The sequence below is a fragment of the Diabrotica virgifera genome, chromosome 5 (genome assembly GCF_917563875.1).
Source record: "Diabrotica virgifera virgifera chromosome 5, PGI_DIABVI_V3a".
Classification (NCBI taxonomy): domain Eukaryota; kingdom Metazoa; phylum Arthropoda; class Insecta; order Coleoptera; family Chrysomelidae; genus Diabrotica; species Diabrotica virgifera.
The window spans coordinates 118,303,428-118,325,799 of record NC_065447.1 but is presented as its reverse complement, the minus strand read 5'-3'; the positions used below and the strand labels follow the sequence as shown (position 1 = coordinate 118,325,799).

Sequence of the window (22,372 nt, the reverse complement as noted above, 5' to 3'; positions counted from 1 at the left end):
TCAAAAGCTTGGGTAATGTCAAAAAATATTGCAATCAGTTTTTGGTTATTAGCAAAGGCTTCATTAATTGAGTTTTGTAAGGTAACATGGTTATCTGACGTCGACCTGTCTCCTCGAAAGCCGCTTTGATAGGGGGAAAGGAAATTATTGTTTTCCAAGTGCCATACTAAGCGTGAGTTTAAAATTTTTCCAAGATTTTACACATACTACAGGTAAGAGAAATGGGGCGGTAAGAAGAGGGATTATCTTTAGGTTTATTTGGCTTGATGATGGGAATTATTATTGCCTGGGACCAAAGCTCTGGAAATTTATGTTTTAGAAAACAAATATTAAATAAATCTAGTAGAACTAGTTTAGCTGTAAATGGTAAGTTTTTTATAAATATTGGTGGTATGTCATCTGGTCCGGCCGAGGTGTTTTTTAAATCAGATATAGCAAATTCCAATTCTTGAACCGTTATGGCGATATTTAAAGGATTATCGATATCGTTTATGGTCATAATAGAGGATTCTAGAGATTTCTTGTGCGTTAACATTTCCTGAGGTATATTATTATTGCTAAAATTTTGTTGGTAAACATCAGCTAATGTTTCTGCAATAGTATTGTTACAAGTAAGTGTTTGACCAAGAGTTAAGGTGTTTATTTGTCTAAAAGAGTTGGAACCTTTGAGTTTATGAATTTTAGACCAAATGACAGCTGAAGGGGTTGATGAATTTATAGATGAGACATAATTTTCCCATGTATTTCTTTTGCTTTTTTATGAGATATCTCGTTTTTGCTCTAAGTTTTTTAAAATTGAGTAAATTTTCTTCCGTATTCTGCTTTTTAAGTTTATTAAATGCGCGTTTTGTTATCGACAGAGCCAGTGCGATTTCGCTGGTCCACCAAGGTACTGGTTGCCTATTACAAAGTTTAGCTTTACAGATATTAGTTAATGCTGCTTCTGTTATGATATTATTTAGGGACCTAATGTCAGAGTTTATGTCGCTGCTTAATTGGAAATTTTCAATTCTCTTTTGGATGTCGATTTGATAGGAATTCCAGTTTGCATTCTTTAATTTCCAAGATTGATATATTTTGAATTTAGGAGATTGAGATTTATTAAATGTTACATGAATGGGGAAATGATCACTGTCATGTAGTGATTCTAAAGTATTCCATACGAGATAAGTTGATAATGATTGGCTACATAATGTTAAATCTATAGCGGAAAATAAGTCTTTATAAGAATTAAATCGGGTGGATTTACCAGTATTAAGTAGTATTAAATCTGAGGATTCAATGAAGTGGTTCATTAGGTTGCCGAATTTGTCAGTTTTATGACTTCCCCATGCCGGATGATGGCAATTCATATCACCTAAAATTATTTTTGGATTTGGGATTTGATCTATGAGCTTATTAAATTCTTGTAAATCGAGGTCGCTGGGATGAGGCAGATATATATTGCAAACGTTAATGTGTTTTTGATAAGTAACTGCTACAGCTTCAAGACTAGTATTTATTGCTATGGGTTTAGCTTGTATATCAGTTCTAGTAAAGATACCTACTCCGCCACTGGCATGGTGGGCGTTTCTGTTTTTTAGAAAACATTGATAGTTTCGAAGGTTTATATTCGTTAAAATAAAAATGTATACCATTTTTATTCAGTTGCAATGCGAAGGCAAAACAATCTTACTTTTCAATTAGAATACGGAGTGCAGTCCAGTCCCTTGAATCGCGATTTTCGGCTCTTATTGGAGCCTTCATCGGAAGGAACGTAGGCACTGTTCTCCATATTTTAACTGATTCGTATCGAGAGGTTTTCCCACCCATTGCAACTGAAGTGATGATAGTAGGTGGCTAGCGCCATCTGGCATTGAAAGACGAAGTAGTTTTCAATCCTAATAGTAAATTATTAATATTGAAAATATTAAAAATATTACTAAAAGATTTTTAAAATGAAAACTTATTGGTACACTTTCCTGGTGACACCTCCAAGACTTCTACAATTTGCAAGTCAAATGGATGCTGCAGTGAAGACGAGAGGGAAGGAATTCTACACTATGCAATTCACATCCCCCGTCTGCAGCTGGTAAAGTTCCAACGGAAAAATGCACCTAGTTACTCTACGGAGTAATACGACTATAAAATAAAAATGTATACCATTTTTATTCAGTTGCAATGCGAAGGCAAAACAATCTTACTTTTCAATTAGAATACGGAGTGCAGTCCAGTCTCTTGAATCGCGATTTTCGGCTCTTATTGGAGCCTTCATCGGAAGGAACGTAGGCACTGTTCTCCATATTTTAACTGATTCGTATCGAGAGGTTTTCCCACCCATTGCAAGTGAAGTGATGATAGTAGGTGGCTAGCGCCATCTGGCATTGAAAGACGAAGTAGTTTTCAATCCTAATAGTAAATTATTAATATTGAAAATATTAAAAATATTACTAAAAGATTTTTAAATTGAAAACTTATTGGTACACTTTCCTGGTGACACCTCCAAGACTTCAAGATTGCAGTGAAGACGAGAGGGAAGGAATTCTACACTATGCAATTCATATCCCCCGTCTGCAGCTGGTAAAGTTCCAACGGAAAAATGCACCTAGTTACTCTACGGAGTAATACGACAATAAAATAAAAATGTATACCATTTTTATTCAGTTGCAATGCGAAGGCAAAACAATCTTACTTTTCAATTAGAATACGGAGTGCAGTCCAGTCCCTTGAATCGCGATTTTCGGCTCTTATTGGAGCCTTCATTGTAAAACCCATTAAGGTTCCATTGCACAATAAAAGAATCTGACATTAGATTTCCGATTCGGATTGCGGTTCGTCGGACTCTTCAATTGAAGATGCTTGATTGGGGTTTAGTTTCTTCTTTAAACGGGTGATGTTATTTTTTAGTTTTGAATTATGGATGTAACAGTGGATGAAGTTAAGAATATCGATTAGTTCAGAAGGTTCATTGGAATAATTTTTGGAGATTAATTCAGGGTGTTGAGAGTATAATGTATTTTCTAGAAAATCGCAGATTTCATTATAATTTAGAATAAATGCGGGTGATCTATTCTCTATTTTATCTTTTATTGATTCCAGAGAAAGAGTAAGTTCTTGATTTTTTGTATTTTTTCTTTGGTTTGTTTAAGGTAGGTGGCATAAAAGGTTGTGTATTAATTTGTGTATTATTGTCAATAATGTCTGGTGAGGAAGATATTTGTCTTTTAACTTGATTGGTTTTACTGGGAACATTTATAGATGATGGAGACGTTTCGACTGCTAGAATTTTAGTAGAATTATCTGAAACTGATGATGTACTGGGAGGAGGGTTTTGGTTTGTGTTGTTTATAGGTGTTACTGGTGAGTCAGTTTCTATTGTTAAATTTGTTTGCTCATTTGATTCCTGAGCTTTTGTTCTAGGTTGGATAGTTTCTAGTGAAGAGTTTAATGGGGTCAAATCAGTTCTATGAGGACATTCAGTTTCTTTGTGGCCTATAGTTTTACAATTTGAGCAGTTATATCCATCTATGGAAAGGAACAGACGATATAGGGTGTTGTCATGTGTTATACGAAAATAATCAGGGATAGACACATTTATCAGGGATAGACACATTTTCTAGATGATTGATAAATATTTGCCGTCTAAAACTGAGGACATGGCTGTACTCTGTTTCCGGCATACCTACTCTTAAAATAGTCATCTTAGACACGGCAATGATACCCATCTTTTGTAGTTCTGCTTCTATAATGTTGCTAGGAATTGTAGGGTCTACATTAGATACTACGAGTCTATCGGCTGAAGTAATCAATCTTCTTATTTCTATCTCTGTTTCTTTTATATTTACAAATTTGTAGGAGTGGAGAAGTGAATCGACCATGCTTTTTGACGAAAGATAAATACAAATTCGATTGTTAGAAATTCTTGATGCGAAAATTACGTTACGGGGTCTACTAGCGACCCTACTGCTATGATGTAGTCGTGTATTTTAGTATCTTCCATACTAGATAGGACAACAGCTTGGTCTTTTGTTGGATGTTTAAAAGAATTTACTGCAGTGGAATATGACATTGGTGATGATTTTTTTGTTTGAGTCATGTTGAATGAAGTTGTGTTATTTAAAGTGATATCGGTTGAAGTCATTTTAATTTAAGGTGCAGTAAGTCCGGTCCTGTCGCCAGTTCGAAAACTGGTCTTCGTTCTGGACACAATCTTGTTTTATCAGTATTTTGCAGGTTATATTTCTAATACTATTATTTATAATAATGTAATTTCAAGTACTCACGTTTGTCTATATTCGCGGGCACTTGTGTTGCACTAGAACTTTTATGCACAGGTGAAATAACAATATTTGAAAGGTAATTTACCATTCAAAAATAATTTATTTTAGAACGGCTTGTAAACGTGGTATATTGTACCATAGTCAGGACCGTTCCCCAAAAGTCACATCTGAGTGACTGTCTGAGAGAGTATACTGAAATTATAATTGTATTAGTTGGACGGCGTTATGCATAACTCGACCAAGCGCCATTTCTTTAAAATCGAGATAACAGCGGATCCTGGTAACACATAGCTAAAACTATCTTGAAAAATCCCTGTTATTATCACATTAACGGTTGCTAAGAAAAATAAAATTAAACCAAGCGACATTCTGTCTATTAAGGGTTTTTAGTTTTGCATAACAAGACTATATCCATAACGGCCATTCTTAGTATCGCAATAGTAGACTAAGCGCCAAAATGATCGAATTTTTTTTAAAGTGAAAATGTTGTGTTTATGTATAATTAAATTGAACAATACAAATAATCTATATAAAATCTCTCTATATATATATAAGGCATAAAATAGTTCTAAGAATAAAAAAACACGATTCACTTCAGACTGCTTCAAATACCCTTACGCTTTGTATAAAAACAAAATACTGAAAATTCTACAAAATTCAATTCGTATCGATTGTCAATGGTTCGTACTGCAAGTTATTAAAAAATAAATCTCATTTTACAATGTCTTAACACTGGCTGAGCAATAAAAAAGGTATCTATGTACCGTTGTTTAGTACACTAACGCTTCGAATAACAACAGTTTTTAACAATTCAACAAAATTCAATTTGTGAATTGTCAATGGTCCCTACTGCAAGTTAATAGATAAATAAATATCATTTTACAATAACAACACAGTCTTGGCAATAATAAAAGGTATAGATGCAAAATTAGAAGAAAAAATGTAGAAAAGATTTTACCGCTATTTAGATATTTATACGCTTTTATACAAATACCAACTTCACGAGTGCTTGAAAATTTTTGAAAAATTAAAATTTAATGGTCGCTCATGTCAGAGACAGCATGTACATTAAGGGGTTAATGTGCAACCAAATATTGCATTGTGTATGCAAATAAAAGTAACTGTATTGTTATTCGTTATTGTGTATTATTCGTTATTAAACTTCTAAATTGAGGAATTATCTTCAAATATGAGCAGGTTTCAGTCGAGAACAGAAAAAACTCTGTATACTCCAATTTTTTATTGATATCAAAAAATATATTAAATGATAATTGAATTGATTATGTTGTAGCAATACACGTTTAAAATATATAAATTAAAAAAAAATACTAGTTTATTTGTTAAGAGATTACAAGATGCATATCGCAATATTTTGTTTTGCATTAATAGACCAAACGACATAAATGGTAGTTGGTCTAGTAATGTATAACAGCTAAACTTCCTAAAATATATTTAAAGCATAAGTAGACCAAGCGACATTTTATTTTTTTTTCTAGAATATGGTAGGTGCGATTATTTTGAAACTTTGCAACCAAAAAGAGTTATCGGTGATCATTCTTCTATTCTTCTGTTAAAATTTTGTGCAAATATGTTAATAAATGCATTTTTAAGAAACGAAAAACTTCGTCATGTCTACTAAATTTTCTCATGAGGAAGGTGAAAGACTAGTGGATCTATTAAGAGAGCATCCTCCAATATATCAGGTTAAAAGTAAAAGTTTCAGAGATAACATTATTAAACACAATATATCGTTAACAATGTATCATTTTTTAGTAATATCATCCCTTATAAAAAGTTCAAATAAATCCCTGAAAAGTTTCAAATAAATCCCGAAAAATTTCTTCTCGGAATTTTTCCTCGTTTTCAAAAAATCTTCTTTTGGCTGTTAATTTAATAGCACCATCTGCATTACATATTTTTTGAAGTGAAAACTTCTTTAGGGACGTTGTGCGATTTTTGGATAGGGGAAAAAGCATTGAATTCGCGACCGTCACTGCGACCGTCATCGCTTATGCTATATATTATTTGTATGTATAATGTATATATAAATTGTATAGAAGTATTCAAATTTAAAATAAGTGTAAAACCTATTTTAGGATGGGGAAAAAGGATTTATTTCGCGACCGTCATCTCTTCGGCGAAATAAATTGTGTACGTATCTATATTATGTGTATCTATACATAAACTGTATAGAAGTATATAAATTTAAAATAAATGTAAAACCTATTTTTAGATGGGGAAAAAGTATTTATTTCGCGACCGTCATCTCTTTGGCGAAATAAATTTTGTACGTATATGTATTGACATGAAAACTTGTTTAGGGACGTTGTGCACTATTTGGATGGGAAAAAGTATTAAATTGGCGACCATCATCGCTTCGAAGAAATAAATTTTTGAAGTGAAAACTTCTTGAGAGTCGTTGTGCACTTTTTGGATGGGGAAAAAGTATTAAATTAGCGACCGTCATCGCCTCGACGAAATAAATTTTTGAAGTGAAAATTTCTTTAGGGACGTTGTGCACTTTTTAGATGGGGAAAAAGTATTGAATTAGCGATCGTCATCGCTTCGGCGAAATAAATTTTTGAAGTGAAAACTTCTTTAGGGACGTTGTGCACTTTTTGGATGGGGAAAAATTATTAAATTAGCGACCGTCATCAGTTCGACGACAATAAATGTTTGAAGTGAAAACATTTTTAGGGATGTTGTGCACTTTTTGGATGGGAAAAAGTAATAAATTAGCGACCATCATCGCTTCGACGAAATGAACACTTGAAGTGAAAACTTCTTTAGGGACGTTGTGCACTTTTTGGCTGGGAAAAAGTAATAAATTAGCGACCGTCATCGCTTCGACGAAATAAATATTTGATGATGTGAAACTTCTTTAGGGACGTTGTGCACTTTTTCGATGGAAAAATGTATTAAATTAGTGACCGTCATCGCTTCGATGAAATAAATTTTTGAAGTGAAAACTTCTTGAGGGACGTTGTTCACTTTTTAGATGGGAAAAATTATTAAATTAGCGACCGTCATCGCTTCGACGAAATAAATTTTTGAAGTGAAAACTTCTTTAGGGACGTTGTGAACTTTTTGGATGGGAAAAAGTATTAAATTAGCGACCGTCATTGCTTCGACGAAATAAATATTTGAAGTAAAAACTTCTTGAGGGACGTTGTGCTCTTTTTGAATGAGGGAAAAGTATTGAATTAAGGACCGTCATTGCTTCGACGAAATACATTTTTGAAGTGAAAACTTCTTTAGGGACGTTGTGCACTTTTTGGATGGGAGAAACTATTAAATTAGCCACCGTCATCGCGACCATCATCGCTTCGACGAAATAAATATTTGAAGTGAAAACTTCTTGAGGGACGTTGTGCACTTATTGGATGGGGAAAAAGTATTAAATTAACGACCGTCATCGCTTCGACGAAATAAATTTTTGAATTGAAAATTTCTTTAGGGACGTTGTGCACTTCTTGGATAGGGAAAAAGCATTAAATTTTCGACCGTCATCGCTTCGCTGTAATCAATTTTGTACGTTTATAAATTATGTGTATGTATACATAAATAGCATAGGACATACGCATCGCGTATATGATATAGGTATAGCACTTCTTTTTGGATGGGGAAAAAGCATTGAGCTTGTAATTTATATACTATAAGAAGTTTTCACTTCTGTCGGCACTCCCACGAGTGCCTTCAATTTTTTTTTAATTTACAACTTCAGTTCTTTTATTTAAATTTGACATTATCAACTCCTCTTCTTCTTCCTCTTTTTGGAGTAATAAAATTATTGAGTTCAGTTTGCGAGAATTCATTTTTCTAAACTTACAATTTTCGTGAGAATAAACGTGAAACTAGTTTCTAAACTTGTTTTGAGCGCGACTGAATATGCAAACTACTGTAACAAACCGATTCACCTAAAACTGCTGTGAGTCGAGTACAACAGATTCTGCTGTACGTGTATGCCGTGCGCTGCGCACGTTTTAACAAACCATAGCTTAACAATAAGTGAAGAGAGTGATGAAAAAGTAAACAGTTAATTTGATTATTTATTAAGCTTGAAGAAATTTAATAAACCTGGTTGTTAATTAGGAATTTATTTTTCCTGCAAGTACCGGTGCTAGGGTATCAGGTGCCCGCCTGCAAAACTAGCATAGGCGCCCTTCGGTTTTTTAAAATAAGTATTTTGTTGTTCTGAAGCTATTTCCTTGTGGAATTTCTATAATAAACTATTTTTAATGGGAAATAAGCCACAATTTTAGCAAAAAAAAATGATTTTATTAACGTTTCGAAGCCCAAATCGGGTTTCGTTGTCAAAATACAAAATACTACTCAAAATATTTTATATAATAGTAAAATACTACTCAAAATAATACAAAATATTTCGAAACCCGATTTGGACTTCGAAACGTTAATAATAGCTATTTGTATAACAAGGGAGGAAAGTGCTACTTTTCCTCCCGAGAATGAAGTTTACTGCCCGACGCGTAGCGGAGGGCAGTAATCATTCAAGGGAGGAAAAGGCACTTTACTCCCATGTTATACATATGGTTTTTCCACCTTCCTCAAATAACAAGTCATTTTTTCATTTTTACTTAATTTATTTATGTAACTAACCAACAAAATTTATTAGAACTAAAACTAACAAGTAGGTACAATATAACTGTCAACTGTTAAATATAAGTCAAATCATTAATGTAAACATTGTTAAATCAGTATAACAATTTACTGTTTTTTACCATTCTGCAAAATACAGAGTGTTTTTAAATAAACGTTAAAATGTATAGATACGTACGTAATAGAAAATAGATATTGTACAGGGCGTCAATAAGTTATATTTAATGAATGAAATACCATGACGTCACTTTTACTTTTCCTCCCTAGGGAGGAAAAGTACAACTTTGCTCCCTACAATCAGGTCCGGAAAAGTATACTTTCGGTAGAGGTAGGTGGAAAAATCATTTTTTTGGTAAAATTGTGGCTTATTTCCCATTAAAAATAGTTTATTATAAGTGTTTTGTGTAACAGCAGCAGAAAAAAAGCTCATTATGGCGCCCCCTAAACAACGGCGCCCGCCTGCAGTGCATCCCTTGCAGGCCAGTTATCGCCGGCTCTGCCTGCAACAACGTTTTTTGCAGCAGTTGACTTAAACAATGACAGTTTTAATATTAACATGCGTTCATCGAGTATATTGGTAAAAACATAATAATTTATTATTTTCACTAAATTGTATCTTACTTAAAGAATGCATCGTGTAGTTTTTGGTAGTCAATATCGATTTTTCCAAGCTTTGGTCTAGCCCTCTCTCGCATTTTTGCCTTTAAAGTTTTAGCTTCGTCTTTATCTTGAAGAGATGCTCTCATTTCCATAATACCAGTCTTTTTTATAAAATCTGGAAGATTAAATGGAGGCTTTTCAATACCACGCTTTCCTTGTAGATATTTACGTTTAAAACACCAATGCCTCGGAACCTAAAAATTATGAAACAATAATAATTGTATTTTATTTTATGATGAGTAAATGCATACCTGATTGATATTCTAAAGGAGAAAAAATAGTATAGGTTATAACCAGTCGCAAAGATATCCATAACGCAACTAAAATTTATAATAATACAATATGAAAAAGCGATTTGCAGAGTAATGAAGAACATTATGATTTTATTAGTAGTGAAACCGGCCTCGTATACCGGATGCAATCACTGTTTATACGCTCCTGTATTTTGCATCACTTTATTCGGTGATTTATCTTATTTTACTTATTTTAAATATTTATAGGTATAGTTGTTTATTTGTTTTATAAATGGTCTACGAAAAAGAGAAACTAATCACATTATTTAATTTGATAAGATTATTTGAAAAATTGAAAAAAGTAGTGTGACTAAAAGAAAACAAAATTTACCATGAAGAAGAACGACCAGAGTCTAGTGATATGGGGCAAGAGCTTCAACACTAACAAGGGAATATTATATTCGATGATGAAATGATAGATTTAGTTGTAGAATTACAGCACTGTGTAATTTATGTGATGAAAATGTTAGTTAATTCTTGTTAAGTAGTCAAGAAGTAAGCAGATTTCTTCTTCTTAAGGTGCCTTCTCCATTACTAAAGGTCGGCTATAACTACAGCAAATTGCTCTCTATCTTGAGCGGTTCTTAGTATCGAATGTGTGTCCGTGCCTGTCCAGTCTCTTACGTTCTTCAGCCAGGAGCGATTTCTTCTTCCTTAACCTCTTCTTCCTTCCACTTTCCCTTTCATTATGAGTCGTTAAAAGTTGTATCTTTCACCTCTGTAAATATGTCCTAGATAACTCGTTTTTCTGTCTTTTACAATATTGAGGAGTTCTCTCTCAGTGTCCATTCTTCTCAGCACCTCGTTGTTGGTCACGTGCTCTGTCCAAGAGATCTTCAGCATTCTTCGAAACACCCACATCTCAAAGGCTTCTATACGCCTCATACTTGTAATTCGGAGAGTCCATGATTCCACTCTGTATAGCAATATGGAATAAATGAATGTTTTTACAAATTGCTATCGGATATCCAACGATAAGATAGAGTTTATTAGAAATTTTATCATTCTTTGAAAAGCGGACCTATCATACTCTATACAAGCACGTATTTCGACCTCGTGGTCAATGTCGTTTGTTATCCAGCAACCAAGATACTTGGAATCTTCGTACGGGTTGTATCTGTTTGTTATAGATACCAATATTAATGTCGGCATTTGGTGCACGTATAACAGCCATTACTTTTGTTTTATTTTTGTTTATATTTAGCCCCAAGCTATCTCCCTCTCTGGTTATGACATTCAAAAGTCGTTGCAAACCCTCAGCACTGTCCGCAAGAATAACGGTGTCGTCTGCGTATCTTTGTTTACGTATTCTCCGTTGATTTTTATTCCTTCTTCAATATTTTCGAGGCCATTTTAAAAGATCTTTTCGCAACATATTTTAAATAATAGTGGAGAAACTACAGAGCCCTGACAAACTCCTCTTTTTATTTACATTTCAGCTGTTAGACGATTGTCTATCTTGATTGAGGCCATTTGATCCCAATATAGGTTTTTAATAAGGGCCACATTATTATGGTCTATCCTATCATACTATGTTGCGTCAGGGTTTCTATGAGGTCTATGTGTATTCGGATGAAATTACCGAGATTATTTTGTGCTTGATATCGACCCAGTCTCTTAATCTGGGGAATTCCATCCGAATTATCTTGCAAGGGATAGTACACGTATTTCGCTGATTTCGGCATTTTTGTAGTACATACCGATACATCAGTATCAGAGTGCACCAACTCAAAAATTTTCAATATTGAGGTAAGTATGGGGAAATGGTTAAAATATGTTTATTTATCAGTTTCAAATTGCACCATTTAAAAATTCCAACACCATAAAAAAAATTTTGATTTGTCAACATACAGAATCGAATATTTTGTTAACACCGTCGTAGTTTCATACCGCACCATGTGAAATAGTGCGTAATGAAACTTGATCGGTAGAACTGTTGTAGCTACTAACTGATAATGGTGCTGTATGAAACGGTCAATACCTGCAAAATCTGAATCTTCATTGTCATTCGTGCGAGTATTCTCTGTGTTTAAGGTGTTCGGTGTCTCATTTGGAAGTTATTTTATATTGTGTATGATTATAAATATACTTTACTTGAAAAACAATTGAAATTGAAGTTTATAAAGTGCGTCGAAAACTAAAATAGTAACGTCATAATGAATATTCAGCCATGGAAAAAGTTAGGGATCAAAAGAACAATGGATATGTTAAAAGTTACAAATGGATGTATGGAAGAACGTGGTGGTCATAGTGATGATGCTGTAAGTATCTACCATGCAATTATTTATATATATATTTGTGGTTACACAACTTTTCAATAGATAGATAACTCCAGTTCTCAAGAGGTGATATTAGTTGATCAACTTTTTGAGCTATTTTAGTAAAAATTAGAATTGAAAGTTTGTTTTGTGGCAGCTCAACCTATGACCGCATCGTCATTTTAATCGTATCCGATGGGCATCGTTGCTGGCCACCTGTCCCTATAAATAGTGCACATTCGCATTCGCACACCGAGGGATCTCGCGTTCTTATGGGTGATGCGTCTGATAACCCATCACTACAAGAAACAGATTTTTATATGGACTGTCTAATCTTATCATTTTCTTTTACAGGAGTCAAATGAGGTGCAACAAAATTCAGACTCTGAAAATTCTGACTTTTCTTCTGGTTCAGGGAAAGTTTACATTCCGGAAACTCCAGAACAATGCTCTGAAGATGAAAGACTAATCACTTCACCTGATGTCATATTGGCTACTCCTTCACCAGTGGCAATATTGCCTGCTCAAGTGCAAGTTGTGAGTGAGAATGAACCAATTATTGTGCGGTCAAGGAAGAGAGTTCGTAATCCTATAAAGTGGAAAACAAACGAGAGAAAATTTAAACGCAACAGAGGACAATCTTATACAAATTCCGCAGGCAACGAAACCGCTGCACGGTCTGTGAAAGCTGCTTGCACTGACCGTTGCAAAATAAAATGTTCAGAAAAAATTAGTGATACAGAAATAGAAGAACTGTTAAAAAACTACAGGGGACTTCGTGATGTAAATAGGCAGCGAGATTTTATAGTTAAAAGTGTAATGCCGGTTAGGCCAAAATATCAATATAAGAAAGAAGTGAGCCATAGAAGTGAAAATAGAGCTTATTACTTTGAGGTGAAAAATGAAAAAATTAGAGTATGTAAGGTTTTCTTTATGAACACTTTAAACATTTCAAGTAGGATAATAATTACCGCAATAAAAAAAACAGAGTTAGGGTTTGTACAGAACGACAATCGCGAAGGAAAAGAAAATTCCGGGCGACCAAGGGTGCTAGATGATGAAAAAGAATTCGTGAAGTGCCACATCAAATCTTTTCCACTAATTGACTCTCATTATTGCAGAGGAAGGACAAAAAAACAGTACCTAGACGGATCTCTAAATTTAGGTACTATGTACAGAATGTATCAAGAAAAATGTAAGTAGAGAAGAACAGAAAATTCCCGTAAAACTCCATTACTACACCATAATTTTCAACACGGAATTTAATATTTCCTTTTTTTAGCCAAAAAGGGACCAGTGTTGTTTCTGCAACTCATTTCAAAATCTAACAGCAGATGAAAAAATATTACAACTTAATTATGATGCACATATTACAGAAAAAAATCCGAGTCGATTAGAGAAGGAGTTTAGTTTGATATCAATGATTCAAAGGAAGATGGAAATACTGTAGTTTGTTGCTTCAATCTCCAAGCTGTATTGTCACTACCAACAGAAAATCGGAGTGATTTTTTTATATGAGGCGCCTATCATGTTACAACATCACTATTTTTGATATTTCCCATAAACATGGCTATAGTTTTTTGTGGCACGAAGGTATCGCAAGCAAAGGTGTGAGTGAAATAGGTACGTGTCTTTGGTAGTATCTAAAGAACCACGCAGCTCAATATGAGCATATAATATTTTACTCTGATAATTGCCCGGACCAAAACAAAAACAAGTTCATTGCTAGCTTGTTTTTATATTTCTGTCAAAATCTACCAATATAAAGCATAACCCACAAATTCTTAGTAGTTGGGCATACTCAAAATGAGGGTGATGCAATGCATGCCCTCATAGAAAAAGAAAAAAAAGATACCTGAAGGGAAACCCGCTCTATATTCCATCGCAACTGGTACCGATAATTAGCTTGGCTAAGAAAACTGGACGGCCGTACACTACAGAAGAATAGCCGAAGTGTATGAAGTAAAAAAATTTAAAAAAATGGGGAAAATTTTTAATGTAAATGAAGCCGGAGACACAGTAAAATCGAGCGAAATGCAAATTGTAAGATTTGAGAAAGACCAGCCATACCAAATAATGTATAAGAAATTTTATTTTGACAAAAATATAATGTCATAAATATTCGACAAAATAGAACAAGAGTGGCTTATGAAGAATCATCTCTCATCCTCTCTAATAAACCTCCTGGTGTGCCAGAACTTAAAAAACGTGATTTATTGTCACTCTGCTACTCAGGTGCAACACCCAGAATTCCCTGCGAGTTCTTCCAGAACTTACCAACCTCTGCCACAGCTGTCGCTGCTAAAGAAAATGACGATTCAGAATAATTTTGATTTTATTATAATTTTCATACCATAACTTTTATTTGATTTCCATACAAATACCTTATACCAAACGCACTAACTATTAAAAATATCACGTGTTGACCGTTTCATAACGCACCAACTCAAAAAAAAATCTTAATTCTTTAAAAAAATAATAATTAAAAATTATCATCTAAAAGAACCATAAATTAAACATCTAATTCCAAAATATTGTTCTATTTGAAAAAAAAAATGGACTATTTACAACAGATTAAAAATATTTGCTGTCAGAAAAATAAGTTAAAGTTGATTTGTGAAGAACTACGTTTTTTGAGATGGTGCACTCTGATACTGATGTATCGATACATAATATTTGGAGGCCAAATAATGCCTCCCTCGTACCAAGCCCCATACGAAATCCAAATTGATTGTCGCTCAGGTTCTCTCACATTCTCTGTATATACAGGGTGAGTTTTTAGTGCGGGATCGGTCAATAATTCCATTATGGTACACAATATCGAAAAAAGTTATTTAGAAAAAATGTAAGCAATGATATTCTCCAGGCTCGGAAAATATGTCCATTTCTACAGGGTGATCAGTAACTGCGTGGTATATCAAACATAATTTTTTAAATGGAACACCCTATATATTATTTCATATTTATATTCCTCTCATAATTCCTGTTCATAAAATATAAGGTTTTGCATTACTATACAGAGTATTTAACAAATTATGACCATTTTTATTTCGAAATCCCTATGAGATTAACACCATGTATATAAAGAACTAATTCATGAACAATAATTTGTTTTCTATCATAAGATAAACAATGCGCTGTAGTTTGTAAATTAAGTTTAATTGAAATCATTGACGATTATTTGTATACAGGGTGAACTACAAAACCAAATTACGATTCCTATATGGAATCCTATATTTTATTTTTTAGACATATTGTACTTATGATATTCTTTCATTTTTATATAGCGTTCCCTATATCTAAACTCATCACTTTCCGAGATATTTTCAGTTATCTTCAAATTTCGGGAACACATTCAATTTTTCTTCTAGAAAAAGTTAGTATTGAGTGATAATATAACAAAATTATTTTTATTCAATAAATAGCTAACAAAAAATATAAAGCATAACAATATGCAATGAATGTATCAATAAATGTGATATTAAGGAAATATATTTCCCTAATATACAAGAATCGTAAAATTCCTACAAAAAATATGTCTTGTGTATAATAATATAACAAGATTATTTTTATCTAATAAACAACTCACACAAAACGTAAATCAAGACAATATACAACTGATGTAACAGTTTTTAGATTGTTATATCAACAGTATTCTAAGCCAAGAAGGCTTTAGTAACACGTTCCTAATTACAGATTGTGAGGCGCAGTTATTAATACTATAATTTTCATACTAATTTTCATTAATATGCATCAAGAAATCTCTACTTTGTTAACACTTGTAACGATATGATACCTCGTCAAGCGATGAGCTGCTTTACCAGAGGCGACCGGAGGAGTGTCAGCGTTGGCGCATGGCGCCGCTGGGGGAAATCGAAGGAGTAGTGGCAGCAAGAGCATATTTAAGGCGAGCCAGGAGGACTTCTCAACGCTCTCTCTGGAAAAATTGGCAAGACACACAAGAAGACTCTCATTCACACTTACAAGACCTTTATTCGACCCGTCATGGAGTACAAATCATGTATCTACTCTCTTTGCTCAAGACAAAAACAAGAGAGGTTGCTGAGGACAGAGCGTAGAGTCTTGCGTAGATGTAACTATGAGCACTGGCGATATCCCTCAAACGAAATCCATAACATCTCGAACACCCCCAAAATCACCGAGAGAATAAACTCTCTGAACAGGAACTTCACAATCAAAGTAATCAACGGCCCCCCTTCCGACACACAAGAATCTCTCAAATGTTCCTGTTCATCTTCCGGCCACGTACTCCACCGAAAGCCCAAACGCAAAAAGATTCATGTACCGTCCGCTCTAATGCAAACATGCATTGACGAACTCCCGGTGGAGTACGAAAACATCCTTGAGGCTACCCCGTTAGCCTACCGTACCCACCTCTAACATTTCCTCTTCCCTACCCCGAACAGGGAGAAGTTGGTTTTTTGCGGTTTCCCAACTTCATTGCACAATTATACCTGTTCGTCCCAAGAAAATAGCCGCAACTATTTTCTCCACTCGAACGCTCACTGTCCACGCTGCGCTCAAAGCCACCTCCTGACCGCCGACGAGGGACGCAGGTCCGCCTGTCGTTGTACAATGGTTTCTAGGGAGACTGGTCGAGAGCAAAGCACGGACAGTACACGTAAATGTCTATGGAACCAACAACAATCCACCAAACTTTCTTCTCTGTTGACTTCTTAGCCTTCTGGACACCACCGTCCGGCATAACCCAGGATCCAAGAACACCAGGACACGGCGCTTGCCCCAGTGTGTTTTTCGGACTGTTTGCTTTTGCTGCCAACACTAAACATTCACCTCAAACCCTGAAGAGGACAAAATCCTAAACGGGGAAGCACATTGAACGCATTTCTTCTGAACATTATCCAGACAAGCAAATCAAACAATGTAGTAGTAGTAATGATAAAATCAGTCGTGGCTAGCGTGTTGAACTAACCATGACTCAACAGCTGCTGCTAGCGTGTTGAACTAGCATTAGCTGGCTTGGCAAAGATGCACCGTATATTGAGGTGGAACTATGCCTAGGCGGACGCCACAGTAGTGACGTGGAGTCTTGCCATGACCGTTATCGCAGTGTGCGGTAGTAGCGAGGAATGATCTCCGGATCGGAATATAGGGCTATGTTGATTTAACGTAGAGAGTGTTATTGTATATAAATAAACTGTTTATCGTATTATTTTAATGTTGCTATTATGATCGGATAACTGTAAGAAAGTTTAATATTGTTTTTCCTTTGCAGAAGACGGAATTATATTTTATTTTATTTGTTAACTGTATATAATTATATGTAATATATTTACTTTATTTTTAACTTGTGTTTTACTGAGTCTGTCGTCTTGAAAGGACTACCCGTTACACACTCATAGTCAAACTAGGTGATCTATAAATGTTTAAGGTGCTATTGTTGGCGATTATTTGATTGGCCCACATTTTTTTGACAATTGAGGTTTTTACACGACGGTGCTCCAGTTCTTCCAAAATTGATTTTTTCATGTGGGGCTATATAAAAAAAATGTATATCAGAAGCACCCAACAACACCTGATGATATGAAAAATAGAAGCTGATAGAATAAAAGAACAAGAGAAGCTTTTAATGATATTGACTTACAAAAATGTTAAGAAATGTGACTCGGTCATTTGAACATCGGTTACAAAATTGCATAGACGTTGAAGGTGAACATTTTCAACATTTACTTTAGACTTATATCCTTAACATCACATTAATTGGTACATTCATTAAATATTGTTATGGTTTATACATTTTGTTAGTTATTTATTGAATGCAAATATTTGTTAGATTATTACACAATACTTATTTGTTACCTACGTTATTTTTACTTATAAAAATTGAATGTATTTCCGGCAAATGAAAAAAAAACTAAAAATATCTCAGAAACTAAGAAGTTTATGTATAGGAGATGCTATAAAAATAAAAGAGTATCATAAATACAACATTCCTAAAAAATAAATAATAGGGTAACCTATTTAAAAAATTGAGAAAATCGTAATTTTGTTTTGTAGTTTAAAATAGCTTATAAAATTGGATGTTTTACTAAAAATTTCTTGGCTTAGAATACTGTTGATATGACAATCTAAAAACTGTTACATCAGTTGTATATTGTTTTGATTTATGTTTTATGTGAGTTATTAATTGAATAAAAATAATCTTGTTATATTATTATATACAAGACAATTTTTTTTGTTGGAATTTTACGATTCTTGTATATTAGGGAAATATAATTTCTTAATATCACATTTATTGGTACATTCACATGCACATTGTTATGGTTTATATTTTGTGTTAGTTATTTATTGAATAAAAATAATTTTTTTAATTATCACTTAATACACTAACTTTTTTTACTAGAAAAATTGAATGTATTCCCGAAATTTGAAGAAAACTTAAAATATCTCGGAAAGTAATGAGTTTAGGTATAGGGAATGCTATATAAAAATGAAAGAGTAAAATAAATACAATATTTAAAAAAAAAATAAAATATAGGGTGACCCATTTAAAAAAATTGAGAAAATCGTAATATGGTTTTGTAGTTCACCCTGTATACAAATATTCGTCAATGATTTCAATTAAACTTAATTTAAAAACTACAGTATACTGTTTATCTTATTATATAAAACAAATTATTGTTTATGAATTACTTCTTTATATACACACACCGGCAAAATTAGCCGAACAGCTTAAAAATGGGACATGGGACATTCAAGACATCAGAATTTCCTAAATCACTGGTCCGATTTGAGTGATTCTTTTAGTATGTTATAGCCTTATTATTTAAGAATATCGTTGTAATAATAGTGTTGCTAGACAGGTAAATATAATTTTATACTGGGTGTACCAATCATACTGTGTTTTTTTCTTAAAGTTTGGAACACCCTGTGGAATATTCTAGCATATGTAAAATATTAAAATTAATACTCATCGTAGACTTACGCTTTATTAACATTTCCTTTTTGATTCATTTACTTATGTGAGATAATAAAAAAGTTATGTGCGTTAACAACTATCCATGTTTTTCATCAATAAATCCTCATAGTAGGGGAGGAAAGTATACTAAATTTGCAGTTACTCGAGCGTTATGGGGACCTATTGAATTGTGAAGAGTATGTGCTAAAATCAGAAAAAGGTAAAGTTAAGTTTTCCATAAAGTGGGGGACTTTTCATTTTTTAATTTAATTTTCCATTTGAAACAATCATTTTTCGCCGATTATAGCGCTGTCTATCCATAATTCGAAAAAATGTGTCGAATAAAAGTTGCTTATTTTTACGTAAAGAATCCAAATCTGCAATAAAAATTGGGGGCCCCTATTTAAGATTTTAAATTAAATCCCCCACCCCACCTCCGTGGGGGCTCGTGACACCCCACGGAGAGGGGGGGGGGCAAATTAAAAATTTTAAATACGAACCCTGCCATATTTCACGAAATAAATTACTACTAATGGTTACTTTAAAATCTTAAATAGGAGCCCCCAATTTATATTACAGATTTGGATCCTTGACGTAAAAATAAGCAACTTTTATTCGCAACATTTTTTCCAATTATGGATAGATGGCGCTATAATCGGAAAAAACGATTGGTGGAAATGGAAAATTAAATTAAAAAACGGAGAGTCCCACACTTTATGGAAAACTTAACTTAACTTTTTTTGGTTTTAGCACCCACTCTTCACAATCCAATAGGTTCCCATAACGCTCGAGTAACTGCAAATTTAGCATAGTTTCATCCCCTACTATGAGGATTTATTGATAAAAAGTATGACTAGTTGATAAAGCACATAACTTTTTTATTTTCCAACATAAGCCAGTTATGGATAGATGGCGCTATAATCGGAAAAAACGATTGGTGGAAATGTAAAATTAAATTAAAAAATGGAGAGTCCCACACTTTATGGAAAACTTAACTTAACTTTTTTTGGTTTTAGCACCCACTCTTCACAATCCAATAGGTCCCTATTACGCTCGAGTAACTGCAAATTTAGCATACTTTCCTCCCCTACTATGAGCATTTATTGATAAAAAGCATGACTAGTTGTTAAAGCACATAACTTTTTTATTTTCCAACATAAGCAAATGAATCAAAAATGAAAATGTTAAGAAAGCTTAAGTCTACATTCGAGTTTTAATATATTTTATATATGCCAGAATATTCCACAGGGTGTTCCGAACTTTAAGAAAAAAACACAGTATGATTGTAACACCCGGTATAAAATGACATTTACCTGTCTAGCAACAATATTATTACACCGATATTCTTAACTAATAAGGCTATAACATACTAAAAGAATCACTCAAATCGAACAAGAGGTTTAGGAAATTCGCGACATCAAACATGTCCCATTTTTAAGGTGTTCGGCTAATTTTGCCGGTGTGTGTACATGGTGTTAATCTCATATGGATTTCGAAAAAGAAATGGTCATAACTTGTTAAATACTCTGTATAATAATACAAAACCCTATATTATATGAACAAGAATTACTAGAGGAATATAAATATGAAAAAATATATAGGGTGTCCCATTTAAAAAATTATGTTTGATATACCACGCAGTTACTGATCACCCTGTAGAAATGGACATATTTTCCAAGCCTGGAGCCTGCATTTTTTCTAAATAACTTTTTTCGATATTCTATACATCGAATTCACACTATATTTGATATGAACTCGTTCATTATATCGTTCACATCGAGTTGGACATGAGAAAACTTACTGCAAAATAAAGGGTGATTCATTTGGAAGTACTTTTTTTGGTGGGGATTGGATGGGATCGTACATGAATCGTACCACCTACGCTGCGTTTTTATTCTAGACCGGGCCCTGGAAGCATTTAAGTATGCAAAACCTGAGGACCGGCAACTATGTTCCGATTCTTTAACCTGAGACCTTGAACAATGAAAAACTGAATCTTGCCGGAAGGTGCGATGGTGCCTTGTTATCCCCTCCCTGCCCCCATGTCAAGGGCAGATAAAAAGCGATTTTTCGCAAAACAAAACATTTTTTTTTGTATTTATTGGGCCATTCTAAGCAAAAAAATGTCCTTACACGTTTTTTCGTAGCATGCATAGTTTTCGAAATAAACGGGGTTAAACTTTCAAAAAATCGAAAAATTGCAATTTTTGAACCCGAATAACTTTTGACTAAAAAATAAAATAGCAATTCCGCATGCAGCATTTGAAAGTTCAAGTCAAATTTTACCGGTTTTGATTATTTGCATTGCTAAAAATTTAATTTTTTTATTGTTAAACAAAGCTATAAACAAATAGTGCTGGAGTGATGTTTTCAGTGCAAGTTTTCAGTGATGTCTTCATCTCTCATTTATGGTAGGGGAGCCCAAGCGGGGATTTTTGCACTTATTCGGGCGCGTCAGATTATCACATGGGGAGAAACCTTGTACCCTGTAAATGTACCTCTACCATATATTGGCTCTTAATATAGGGGGTGTCGGAAAAAAATATATCCTTAGAAAAGCTTGAAATCGTCAGATCAAGATAATTAAGTACAAAAGAGTGTATATTTCAAAAATCTGACGATTTGAGCGAGGCGTAAGGAAATGGGCGAGTGACAAAGTTTCACAAAAAAGCGAAGATTTCGCGAAATGAAAGTCAGATCGAAAAACTAAAAAACACTTGTTCAATATTTTTCAAAAATCTATCGAATGATACCAAACATGACTCCCCACGGAGAGGGGTGGGGGTAAATTTAAAATTTTAAATACGAACCCCGCGATATTTCCCGAAATGAACGTCAGGTCGAAAAAATGCAAAATACAAAAATACACGTATTCAATATTTTTGAAAAATTTATCGAATGACACCAAACACGACCCCCTCCCCCACGAGGTGCGGGTTACTTTAAAATCTTAAATAGGAGCCCCCCACTTTTATTGCAGATTTGGATTCTTTAGCAACTTTTATTCGAGACATTTTTTCGAATTATGGATAGATGGCTCTATAATCGGAAAAAAACGATTGCTGGAAATGGAAAATTAAATTAAAAATGAAAAGTCCCCCACTTTATGGAAAACTTAACTTGACTTTTTTTGGTTTTAGGACCAACTCTTCACAACCCAACAGGTCCCTATAACGCTCGAGTAACTGCAAATTTACCATACTTTCCTCACCTACTTTTAAAAATCGAACGAGTAGGTACAAGTGCAAGCGCCTGCAAACAGGCAATTTCTACAGCATGCATAGCGGGCATGCGACAAAATAGAAAATATAAAAGAACATTTAGAATGCCCCAAAAAAACACAAA

The 22,372-nt window shown here is 33.9% G+C and overlaps 1 protein-coding gene across 1 annotated transcript in view; it reads right to left on the bottom strand.

Moving 5' to 3' along the window:
• Positions 1-22,372, bottom strand: part of LOC126884316 (splicing factor 3B subunit 2) — a 157,681-nt gene that overhangs the window by 69,419 nt on the left and 65,890 nt on the right. The window contains exon 7 of the mRNA XM_050650255.1: positions 9,498-9,730. Coding sequence (XP_050506212.1) covers positions 9,498-9,730 — 233 coding nt within the window. The remainder of the gene's footprint in view (positions 1-9,497; positions 9,731-22,372) is intronic.